The sequence below is a fragment of the Oncorhynchus mykiss genome, chromosome 8, assembly GCF_013265735.2.
Source record: "Oncorhynchus mykiss isolate Arlee chromosome 8, USDA_OmykA_1.1, whole genome shotgun sequence".
NCBI lineage: Eukaryota > Metazoa > Chordata > Actinopteri > Salmoniformes > Salmonidae > Oncorhynchus > Oncorhynchus mykiss.
Window position 1 is genome coordinate 39,070,138 of NC_048572.1, and position 13,136 is coordinate 39,083,273.

The 13,136-nt window shown below is 44.1% G+C and overlaps 1 protein-coding gene across 2 annotated transcripts in view; it reads left to right on the forward strand.

Moving 5' to 3' along the window:
• Nucleotides 1-327: 327 nt before the first annotated feature.
• The window catches only part of stxbp5a (syntaxin binding protein 5a (tomosyn)), a 165,014-nt gene continuing 152,205 nt past the window's right edge, over nucleotides 328-13,136 (forward strand). Inside the window, exons 1-2 of one of the 2 annotated variants that reach the window (XM_036985455.1) lie at nucleotides 328-860; nucleotides 5,291-5,388. In XM_036985455.1, coding sequence (XP_036841350.1) covers nucleotides 720-860; nucleotides 5,291-5,388 — 239 coding nt within the window. In that variant the 5' untranslated portion in view covers nucleotides 328-719. The remainder of the gene's footprint in view (nucleotides 861-5,290; nucleotides 5,389-13,136) is intronic. The other variant, XM_036985456.1, reaches the window with a different exon arrangement.

Here is a 13,136-nt window from a genome sequence, read left to right on the forward strand (position 1 = left end):
CTGGCTGGCTGGCTGGCTGGCTGCCTGCCTGCCTGCCTGCCTGCCTGTCTGTCTGTCTGTCTGTCTGTCTGTCTGTCTGTCTCAGCATATCTGTCTGTCCTGATGCATCCAAATATCACCAGGTGCTGTTCTCCCTGCCCTCAGTGTAAATGTGCATGCGTGTGCGTACGTGCACACGTGTGTGCGAAATAGAATGAGAGAGAGACAGAGAAAGAGGTGGGAGAGAGAATAAGGTAGAAAAGGAAGAGAGCGAGATCGCGAAAGAGAGAGAAATCCTGCCTCTGTAGCAAGGGCAGAGAAGGAGATGTATACGGGAGCAGAGGCGCTTCTATCAAATATCCGGTTGCTGAAATGCGCAGAAGCACCCTGCAGCTGCGTTCCGCGTTGACTGAGCAGAGAGGGGAGGGGAGAAAAAACGGAGAGAGCGAGCGAGCAGCGTAGACGCAGTGGGACACGGAGTCAGAGAAGACTACACCGACGCACATAGCCACACAACAAATAAATAGAGAATCGACTCGAAATTGCGCGTCAACGAGCCCGACCCGAGCGGTGTGCGGCCGAAACCTTTTTCACCATGGAGACTGCGGTAAAAACACAATCTAAAATGTGAGATTTACGAAGGCAATCAGAAGAGAGCGAGAGAGTGGCTTTACCCCCTTATCTTGCGCTGGTGATTTCAATTCTGTGCTCCGTCGTCGTCGCAGTGTTTCTGGGGTAAAATGAAGAAGTTTAACATCAGGAAGGTACTGGACGGCCTAAAGGAGCAAGCGTCTTCCTCGGCTTCGTCTGGCCAGTCGGGCACCCAGGAGAACAATTTGATGCAGGAGACCCTTCAGTCCGAGAATTTTCAACTCTGCAAGGTGGGCGAGTCAGATGCATTTTATTATGCAGCTGTATCAAACATTTCTGTTTCAAACGTCTCTATTTTCTTACTGCATATTGGCTGCCGCGTCTCTCGATATTGATAGACTACTTAACGCGCCGCCACCTATTATTATTGATAGCCTACATCTGTTATCATCTGATGAACGGTTAAACTACTATAGCTGACCACCTGCGTTTGCCTGGTCTTTTTCATCAACATCTGTTATGTAAAGGTGTTATAATAATGATAATATAGTTTGCCTCATAGGCAACGCCATCTGTCAATCCCCAGTGTTTGTTAACCCAGTTTGTAAAATGCGCATATGGCGAATGCGTTTAGAGATCTACCAAGATAGAATAGACTTTCCATCATAATTTAGCGTTTGTTTCTATACATCCCATCATTAGCCTATATAGTCCTACCTTTATAACGATCTAATAAATGCATAGGCCTACATATATCCCCCCTTCCGTTCAAATAGACTGGTTTCATCGCTCATGCCATCTGCACTTCGCATGAACTGTCACACAGAGGGGTTGGGATTAAACAACCCGTTTCTTGCATAATGGGTAATGGATTAACATGTCAATCGCTGGGTCCCTGGCCGGTTGAAACAGTGGCTATCAGTCTGGGTGAAACAGTGGCTATCAGTCTCCCACCAACACTCACCTTCCAGTTCACACACCCGATTCCCTCATTAATCCATAGAATAAGGCTGCGTCTGACATTTAGACCCGTGTTATCATGCACTGGCTCCCATTATTAATTGAATAGGTCTTGACAGAAGAATGGATGGGGTTAATAAGAGCTCACATTCGATTGACATGCCTGCAAATCAGCTGGAACGAACGTAGCCCATCCTTAGGACGCCACAGCAAATCTATATTATCGTTGATACATAGGATACGCTGCTTTCTATTCAAATGGACAACCCCTTGAATTTTTGACTATTTCTCACCTTAATTCAATTGTCTTGTTTGGGCCAGGCCAAGATGACCCGAACACGAGATTGACTTGAACACCTGTATAAGGGCTATTTTATTACACATGATCATGATCATGCAGCCACAGCATCAAGTTCACGGCGATGTGCTGTAGTCCCTTGACTATCCAATACCTCAACCCCTCTGCAGAGTGGAGCACAGACTTTTTTTTCAATGAAATCCATACTTTTTAATAAATCATTTATCAAATTCCACTGGGCAAAAACTGGGTGAATCAACGTTGTTTCCACGTCATTTCAACCCTCCAAATATATGTGATGAAGTTTAATCAACATGGAAAACTGAATGGATTTGCAACCACCGACTGTGGATGTAGCCCACTGGTGATTGTATTTATTTGTTTATTTGGTGATTGTATAGATTTGTTTATTTGGATCCCCATTAGCGGTTGGGAAAGCAGCAGCTACTCTTCCCGGGGTCCACACAAAACACGAAACATGAGAAGTAACAAAACACTGATACACTGATAGACAAGGACAGTCACACACATTTAAAACACAACAACAACAAAAAATGATACAAACAATACAACAAGAAAAAAACATGTTTGTGTGTCTGTGTGTGTTTGTGTGTGTCCCATCACAGTCCCACCTTTCCATGAGAGGTTGTTCAATTCATTGTTCTTGTCTGTTAATTTTCTGTATGATGTCCTGTTTCGTGTTTTGTGTGGACCTCAGGAAGAGTAGCTGCTGCTTTCCCAACAGCTAATGGGGATCCTAATAAAATGTCAAATACCAATGCTTTTTTTAAATGTCATTTTGATGTTTGCTTGAGTTATTGGAGATGGAAGGATGTTCCATGTGATCATGGCTCTGTATAATACTGTGCGTTGCCGCGACTTCATTTGGACTTGAGGACAGTGATGAGACCCATGGTGGCATGTCTTGTGCAGGACGTGCTGCTTTGTTCTGAGCCAGCTGCAGCTTCTAGGTCTTTCTTTGCTGTACTTGACCATATTGCCAGACAGTGATCGAGATGGGACTAGACCAGAGCCTAAACAACTAGTACAGTTGATTTTTGTGTAAAAAAACACAGAACATCTTGTTATAACAGACATACCCCTCCCCATCTTCACAACAACTTTGTCAATATGACTTGACCATGATAATTGACCATCCAATGTTATACTTAGGAGTTTAGCTTCCACAACTTGCTCAATGGCCGCACCCTTTATACACAACTCCAATTGAGGTTTAAGTCTTAGAGAATGTTTTGAAACAAATACAATGCCTTTACTTTTAGATGTAATAATAATAATAACAACAATTCATTTAATTTGTAAAGTGTTTTTCTCATACCCAATGTGCTAAAAGAATATACACAAGAATAATTAGAACAATCCAAAACACAGAACACAGATAACAATCCAAGCTATATACAGTTGTCGTCAGATCCGGAAGACATGAGAACAGGGTTAGCAGAGGTCCTTGAAGGCTTTTCCGAACAGCAAGGTCTTGGGCTGTGCCTTCAAAGGAGGACATAGACTCCTCAGCCCTAATAGTGTCTGAAAGTGCATTCCACAGCTGCGGAATCATGCAACTGAAATCCCTGTCATCCATAGCTTTTAATCTGCTGCGGGGCTGCTGACAGGAGACGGACCTGGAGGAGTGAAATGTGAATTATAGATTTGTCATTGAATGCAAGTCTAAGAATAGGTAGATTTGTTCTATGTGCTCTATTTCTATTCCTTTTGCATCTTTTACTTTTGATTTTGTACACCAGCTTCAAACAGCTGAAAATACTATATTTTTGCTTATTGAACATATATTTCACAGCATTTTAGATGGTACAATGATTCTCTACACTGTACATTGCTTGTTTTGTCACGTCAACACAAATTAGGTGAACTATTAGAATTTTAGCAACCAAGAAATGGTGGAGCGATTTCTGCATATTGCGCCTTTTAAGACCACTTTATTATTAATCATCCATTCTGATACTGACTGTAACTTTTATTTAGAATTCAGTGAGCTCACTGTCTTTGGGTGCTGACATGTAGTGTGTAGAATCATCCATACATAGTCATTCTAGCTTTGTGTAAGACCAGTGGCAAATTATTTGTAGAAATAGAGAAGAGTAACGGCCCAAGGCAACTGCCCTGATGGACACCGCACTGTACATACCTGATGTTAAAAAAACTTTAATTGAAGAACACTCTGTGTTCTATTGGATAAATTTACGTTTCATTAAAAAGTATGGATTTCAGTAAACAAGGGTACACAACAACAGAGGACATACATAGGTACACGGTAAGGGTTGAAGAATTTCGACCAAATAGCAACTCTAAGAAGTCTAAGAATTTAAAAACTCTAGTCTGCACTCAACTCCGTGGAGCAGTTGAGGTGCTTGGCTACCCCTTGACATGACATTAGGCATACATACCGTTTTTTTTTTATCCCTTGGGGCGATGGCAGCCCAGCATTGAGTGATGCTGCTCATTTCTACATGGCACAGTTTTGTGCGCTTTAACATGAATATTAGTTAATGCTCTTGGGAAAGATTAATATCATTAGGCCTACATACTGTAAATGATTTGTGGTAGCCTATATCATCGACTTGAAAATGCAGGGCTATTTGTGACGTGTTTCTCTCCATCGCTAGACCCGTGTAGGCCTAATATCTGGAATGGTTGGCTAGAACAGCCTAAGCTACATGTCGCCAATTATTTTCGTGAAAATGTAAATAAAACTAAAATAGGTCTTGCGGTTTTGATCCAGCCGGGTCCTGGAGTGTCATAATTGGGTTGGCGCTCCAGGCGCATATGGTCGAGGGAAATGATCCAAAGCCCAGCCCGTGTTTCCACTGCTGCCTGCGCTAGGGCAGGTGTCTCTGCTACAGTGGAGGGGGTCTTACGTAATATGCTTTAGCACTCTGCTCTGCTCTGGCTTTAAGCAAACAAGTAGGCTACAACAACTCGCTGACTGACTTGCTGACTGATGCAATAGGCTCCAGCAGCACCAGCATATTGTCACGCCTGTCACGCCCCAAAGTGATGGGTTTTATTGCTGTGTTTTATTTCTACAGTAGTAATGTAATCCCGACTAGTTGCTATGTGGGAGACGCCATCAAAAGAGATGATGTTGTTACTATTATCTGAAAATGGGCCTATGCACACACAATATGATGGAACCTAACTGTTACGATAAAAAAAAAAAAATCCCACATAAAATGCAACTTTTTTCTAGGGTCATTGCTGTTGTGCTCATTGTGTTGCTGTATATTTTTGTTCATTTGCCTGTTCATTTCAAGTGTTCATTCACAGACTTCAAATTGCGGTTTGAGTACGTATATCGATTGTATTATTTGGACACAAAACTAACGTTACTCTGTTGTGAGAACGCTCATGAAAATTCCCTCTAACCATGATTTACCTGTTGTTTCCGCATCACCCTGATTTGCTGCCCTCTCATTGGATGCCCAGACTGTCCGTCATGGCTTCCCCTATCAGCCGTCGTCCATGGCCCATGACCCAGTCCAGAAGATCCTGGCCATTGGGACCCAGAGTGGGGCCCTCAGACTGTATCCTTTCTGTGTGGAGCTGTGTTTAACTCAGTTGATTTGTTTGTGTTTTTGTACCCTTGGTTCCTGGGGAAGGACCTGCATGGGGCTACTCTCAGCCCAGACCAGCAGCAGGTAGGTGGGATGTATGGATAGATGGGTGGATAGACGAATGTTTGGATAGATGGATGAATGGATGGATTGAATAGAAAGACAATCAGAATGTCCTTGGAAGAACAGGCTGAGCTCATGTTTTCGTATGTATAATCAGTCTACCCATATGTAATAACACATCTTACAGTGTAATTGCGTGTTACATTGTAAAAATAAAAAATGCTGATATAAAGCTAGCAGCCTGTTTACAGGGCCAACAGCTTGCTGTGCTTCACAACACAAAGCAGTGGAATGGCACCACAGGGAGCCATAGCTACAGAGAGCACCCTCCCACTAGCTCGCCTCCTGCCTGCCTGCCTCCTGCCTACCTGCCTCCTGCCTGCCTGCCTCTCTGCCCGCCTGCCTCTCTGCCCGCCTGCCTCTCTAACTGCCTGCCTCCTGCCTGCCTGCCTCTCTAACTGCCTGCCTCCTGCCTGCCTGCCTCTTTGCCTGCGCCAGGCCCCTTTACTGTTCCAGCGTGTGTTCTCGCTGAAAAACAACTCATTCGGGTGTGATTAAGGGGCGGACAGGTGGGCGGCGACATGCCTCTGTCTCTCTGCCTGTCTTTGTCTGTCTTTTTGTCCCCCCATGCTGTCTGTCTTTCTGTCTGATGTCTGCCTTTGTTCCTGCTTGCGGTCTTGTACAAGTGAGCTTCATTTCTACTTATATCTGAATGAGATGAGGCAAAACAAATTCTCAGTTCTAATAGGTGCAGGATAACGGTGTTGATCTATTTGCATTGATATTAGATTGGTGTCAATCAAGATGTAACCATAGAGTTGTTGATATGCTGTTCAGTTTACATTGATGCAATATGTGCTTTCTTTGACTACTTCAGTTGATGTTGAACTGTCAGTGAATGGTTCAGGGTTTGACAATTCTTCCTCCTCACAGATGTTGGTAGCTTTGAATTTGAGAGACTAGAAAAACGTCATGACTTCAGTCAGCTCTTTGAGTGATGTGGAACAGACAGAGATAGGTTCTTATCTCTGGGAGAGGAAGGTGAATGGAGAGTCATGCAACTGCCTGCGCTTTTCCCTTTTTCGATCAGTGCTCTCGACGATGACTCGGCTCGCTCTTGCCTAATCTGATAACGATGATGCCTGGTAGGAAAGACATGCTTTATTGTTACTTTTTTTAATTGTCCTTTGATGAAGATGATTTGGCTGAGGGTCTAGTAGTAGACATGTGTTATAGCTGTAGTTGTGTAGCCCTTTGCTTAAAGTATGTCTATAGCTTTGTGCTGTAGCACTAGATTTGTCTCTGTGGCTTTGTCTCTGAGTCTGATTGTATTAGCCTTATAGGACTACTTGCTCGCTATACTTGTAACTATGTTCTGTTGCAATCCTTGCAGCTCTAGCTCTTTTTCTGTTGTGTGGCCGTATACTATAGCCTTAGGTCTTTGATGTTCTGTCTGTCCTGTAGCTCTGTGTCTGTCCTGTAGCTCTGTGTCTGTCCTGTAGCTCTGTCTCTGTCCTGTAGCTCTGTCTGTCCTGTAGCTTAATCTCTGTCCTGTAGCTCTATCTCTGTCCTGTAGATCTGTTTCTGCCCTGTAGCTCTATCTCTGTCCTGTAGAGCTCTTTCTGCCCCGTAACTCTATGTCTGTCCTGTAGCTTTATCTCTGTCATGTAGATCTGTTTCTGCCCTGTAGCTCTGTCTGTCCTGTAGCTATATCTCTGCCCTGTAGCTCTATGTCTGTCCTGTAGCTCTATTTCTGTCCTGTAGCTCTATATCTGTCCTGTAGCTCTATGCCTGTCCTGTAGCTCTATATCTGCCCTGTAGCTCTGTCTGTCCTGTAGCTCTGTCTGTCCTGTAGCTATATCTCTGCCCTGTAGCTCTATGTCTGTCCTGTAGCTCTATCTCTGTCCTGTAGCTCTATATCTGTCCTGCAGGTCTATGCCTGTCAAGTAGCTCTGTCTGTCCTGTAGCTCTTTCTCTGTCCTGTAGCTCTTTCTCTGTCCTGTAGTTCTATGTCTGTCCTGTAGCTCTGTTTCTGTCCTGTAGCTATATGTCTGTTCAGTAGCTCTATCTCTATCATGTGGCTTTATGTCTGTCCTGTAGCTCTATGTCTGTCCTGTAGCTCTATGTTTGTCCTGCAGCTCTATGTCTGTCCCGTAGCTCTATGCCTGTTCTGTAGCTCTATATCTGTCCCATAGCTCTATGTTTGTCCTGTAGCTATATGTCTGTCCTGTAGCTCTATGTCTGTCCTGTAGCTCTATCTCTGTCCAGTACCTCTATCTCTACCCTCTAGCTTTATGTCTGTTATGTAGCTCTATGCCTGTCCTCTATCTCTATGTGTCCAGTAGCTGTATCTCTGTCCTGTAGCCATATGTCTGTCCTGTAGCTCTATCTCTCCTTAGCTTTATGTCTGTCCTGTAGCTCTGTCTCTGTCCTGTAGCTCTATCTCTATGTCTGTCCTGTAGCTCTATGTCTGTCCTGTAGCTTTATCTCTGTCCTGTAGTTCTATGGCTGTCCTGTAGCTCTATCTCTATCCTGTAGCTATGTCTGTCCAGTAGCCCTATGTCTGTCCTGTAGCTCTATCTCTGTCCTGTAGCTTTATGCCTGTCATGTAGCTCTATATCTGTTCTGTAGCTCTATGTCCTGTAGCTCTATGTCTGTTCTGTAGCACTATCTCTGTCCTGGAGCTCTATGTCTGGCTCGTAGCTCTATGCATGTATTGCTGAGCTATGTATGTCCTGTAGCTCCATGTCTGTTCTGTAGCACTATCACTGTCATGTAGCTCTATGTCTGGCTCATAGCTCTATGTCTGTATTGCAGTACTATGTATGTCCTGTAGCTCTATCTCTGTCCTGTAGCTCTACATCTGTCCTGTAGCTCTATGCCTGTCATGTAGCTCTGTCTGTCCTGTAGCTCTTTCTCTGTCCTGTATTTCTATGTCTGTCCTGCAGCTCTGTTTCTGTCCAGTAGCTCTATCTCTATCATGTGGCTTTATTACTGTCCTGTAGCTCTTCGTTTGTCCTGCAGCTCTATGTCTGTCCCGTAGCTCTATGTCTGTTCTGTAGCTCTATATCTGTCCCATAGCTCTATGTTTGTCCTGTAGCTACAGTGCCTTGCGAAAGTATTCGGCCCTCTTGAACTTTGCGACCTTTTGCCATATTTCAGGCTTCAAACATAAAGATATAAAACTGTATTTTTTTGTGAAGAATCAACAACAAGTGGGACACAATCATGAAGTGGAACGACATTTATTGGATATGTCAAACTTTTTTAACAAATCAAAAACTGAAAAATTGGGCGTGCAAAATTATTCAGCCCCCTTAAGTTAATACTTTGTAGCGCCACCTTTTGCTGCGATTACAGCTGTAAGTCGCTTGGGGTATGTCTCTATCAGTTTTGCACATCGAGAGACTGACATTTTTTCCCATTCCTCCTTGCAAAACAGCTCGAGCTCAGTGAGGTTGGATGGAGAGCATTTGCGAACAGCAGTTTTCAGTTCTTTCCACAGATTCTCGATTGGATTCAGGTCTGGACTTTGACTTGGCCATTCTAACACCTGGATATGTTTATTTTTGAACCATTCCATTATAGATTTTGCTTTATGTTTTGGATTATTGTCTTGTTGGAAGACAAATCTCCGTCCCAGTCTCAGGTCTTTTGCAGACTCTATCAGGTTTTCTTCCAGACAGGTCCTGTATTTGGCTCCATCCATCTTCCCATCAATTTTAACCATCTTCCCTATCCCTGCTGAAGAAAAGCAGGCCCAAACCATGATGCTGCCACCAACATGTTTGACAGTGGAGATGGTGTGTTCAGGGTGATGAGCTGTGTTGCTTTTACGCCAAACATAACGTTTTGCATTGTTGCCAAAAAGTTCAATTTTGGTTTCATCCGACCAGAGCACCTTCTTCCACATGTTTGGTGTGTCTCCCAGGTGGCTTGTGGCAAACTTTAAACAACACTTTTTATGGATATCTTTAAGAAATGGCTTTCTTCTTGCCACTCTTCCATAAAGGCCAGATTTGTGCAATATACAACTGATTGTTGTCCTATGGACAGAGTCTCCCACCTCAGCTGTAGATCTCTGCAGTTCATCCAGAGTGATCATGGGCCTCTTGGCTGCATCTCTGATCAGTCTTCTCCTTGTATGAGCTGAAAGTTTAGAGGGACGGCCAGGTCTTGGTAGATTTGCAGTGGTCTGATACTCCTTCCATTTCAATATTATCGCTTGCACAGTGCTCCTTGGGATGTTTAAAGCTTGGGAAATATTTTTGTATCCAAATCCGGCTTTAAACTTCTTCACAACAGTATCTCGGACCTGCCTGGTGTGTTCCTTGTTCTTCATGATGCTCTCTGCGCTTTTAACGGACCTCTGAGACTATCACAGTGCAGGTGCATTTATACGGAGACTTGATTACACACAGGTGGATTGTATTTATCATCATTAGTCATTTAGGTCAACATTGGATCATTCAGAGATGCTCACTGAACTTCTGGAGAGAGTTTGCTGCACTGAAAGTAAAGGGGCTGAATAATTTTGCACGCCCAATTTTTCAGTTTTTGATTTGTTAAAAAAGTTTGAAATATCCAATACATGTCGTTCCACTTCATGATTGTGTCCCACTTGTTGTTGATTCTTCACAAAAAAATACCGTTTTATATCTTTATGTTTGAAGCCTGAAATATGGCAAAAGGTCTCAAAGTTCAAGGGGGCCGAATACTTTCGCAAGGCACTGCATATGTCTGTCCTGTAGCTCTATGTCTGTCATGTTATGCAATGCATATCTCTGTCCAGTACCTCTATCCTCTAGCTTTATGTATGTTACGTAGCTCTATGTCTGTCCTCTATCTCTATGTGTCCAGTAGCTGTATCTCTGTCCTGTAGCCATATGTCTGTCCTGTAGCTCTATCTCTCCTTAGCTTTATGTCTGTCCTGTAGCTCTATGTTGGTCCTGTAGCTCTATCTCTGTCCTATAGCTCTATGTCTGTCCTGTAGCTCTATGTCTGTCCTGTAGCGTTATGTCTGTCCTGTAGCTCTATCTCTGTCCTGTAGTTCAATGTCTGTTTAGTAGCTCTATCTCTATCCTGTAGCTTTATCTGTCCTGTTGCTATGTCTGTCCTGTAGCTATGTCTGTCCTGTAGCTCTATCTCTGTCCTGCAGCTCTATGCCTGTTCTGTAGCTCTATCTCTGTCCTGTAGATTTATGCCTGCCATGTAGCTCTATGTCTGTCCTGTATCTCTATCTCTGTCCTGTAGCTTTATGCCTGTCATGTAGCTCTATATCTGTTCTGTAGCTCTATGCCTGTCCCGTAGCTCTATGTCTGTTCTGTAACACTATCTCTGTCCTGTAGCTCTATATCTGGCTCGTAGCTCTATGTCTGTATTGCAGCACTATGTATGTCCTGTAGCTCTATGTCTGTCCAGTAGCTTTGTCCCTATCCTGTAGCTCTATGTTTGTCCTGCAGCTCTATGTCTGTCCTGCAGCTCTATGTCTGTCCTGTAGCTCTATGTCTGTCATGCAGCTCTACCGCTGTCCTGTGGCTATATGCATGTTCTGTAGCTCTATCTCTATCCTGTGGCTCTATGTCTGTCCTGCAGCTCTATGTCTGTCCTGTAGCACTATCTCTGTCCTGCAGCTCAACAGTACGTCCTGTAGCTCTATGTCTTTCCTGTAGCTCTATCTCGGTCCTGTAGCCTGTAAGGCTAGCTGTTATCAGTGTGACTGTGGCGAGGCTGTTGGCGGTGCTCTCCTCTCCTTTCCTCCCATGGAGGATAACAGTATGTGGCAGATCAAGGGCCAGAGCCTGGCAGCGGGCGGAGCTGAGCGGGCTGGAGAACTACGGCAGGGGAAGAGGAGAAGACAGGAGAGGGTCCCCAGATCTGCCAGCCTAGTGAATGGCCTGTGATCCTAAAAACTGTCCCATTTGTGATGTTGGCCAGGGTTAGGACGATGTGTTTACTGTCCCTTTGGTAATGTCAGAGAGAGAGAGAGAGAGAGAGATGCATGTACATACACACAGAAACACATCACACACACACAGAAACACATCACACACACACAGAAACACATCACACACACAGAAACACATCACACACACACACACAGAAACACAGAGAGACACAAAGAGAGAGAGTGAGAGAGGCACAGAAAAAACACAGAGCGATAGAGGACAAGAGAAGAGGGGAGAAGGAGAGAGAAAATAATTCTCTTGATGTCATGCTTAACTTCTCAGCTAAGGTTAGACCCATGCAGCTCCTGTGCTTTTCAACAAGCATGAAAGTCATATTGATCTGTGTGTTGTAATGAGCCTTACTGCACACACACACATGCACACGCACACATGCACACACACACACACACACACACACACACACACACACACACACACACACACACACACACACACACACACACACACACACACACACACACACACACACACACACACACACGCCCTGTCTCAATTGTTTGGGATCAATCTGCATCATTAGGCTCTGCAGCAATATTTTCTTTGTCTCAAAATATGTAGGGAGCAATTGAAAGATGTCTGGCTGCACCAGCACTTTAGCTATATTAAATGATCTGCTCATTGAAGTGTGAGAGGATAGAGAGAAAGGACTGTGTTACTAATGCAGACTGCAGAATGACCATATTACAGATGGTATATGTGGTAAATCCCAAGGGGTACTTCCCTTCTTCAAGTAGCCACTCATCTAACATGCCCATATCAGTGAAATGTTTGGAGTGGTTTCCAAGCTTTCATATATCCATGGCTTCCAGAATGGGAGGAAAGATGGAGGGAGGTGTTTTTACAGTATTGAACCAGGTCCGTAATCTGTGTGTGTGTTTTGGGTGGCCTGTGGGTGTTTCTATGCAGCAGTGCCTGGCATGATGACTCCTTCACACCAGGGTGGGCGAGCAGGGGAAATAGCAGTCCTATAACCCAGCCGGACAGACACAGATCAATGGGTCAAATTGTCGCGCCGCACATCGACAGATTGTCTCATCACCGGGGCAGAGGGTGTTGGAGAAATCACACACATATGCACGCACACACACACACACACACACACACACACACACACACACACACACACACACAGATTAATGCTCTGGCACACATACACATAGGTACACACATACACGCACACACACACATTGCAGAGTTATACACTCCATTTCCATCCATGTTGCCTCTTTGTTGTTTAATGCATTATTGGTCCATAGTATTGGTATTACAATGCGACTAGAATCTCTATCTGGCTTACCCCTTCCCTGCTGTAGGGATCTGGTTGTAGAGATCTTGTTGTAGAGATCTGGCTGTAGAGATCTGGCTGTAGAGATCTGCTGTAGAGATCTGGTTGTAAAGATCTGGTTGTAGAGATCTGGTTGTAAAGATCAGGTTGTAGAGATCTGCTGTAGAGATCTGCTTAGAGATCTGGCTGTAGAGATCTGCTGTAGAGATCTGCTGTAGAGATCTGGTTGTAGGGATCTGGTTGTAGAGATCTGGTTGTAGAGATCTGGTTGTAGAGATCTGGTTGTAGAGATCTGGTTGTAGAGATCTGGTTGTAAAGATCTGGTTGTAAAGATCTGGTTGTAGAGATCTGCTTAGAGATCTGGCTGTAGAGATCTGGTTGTAGACATCTTCTGTAGAGAT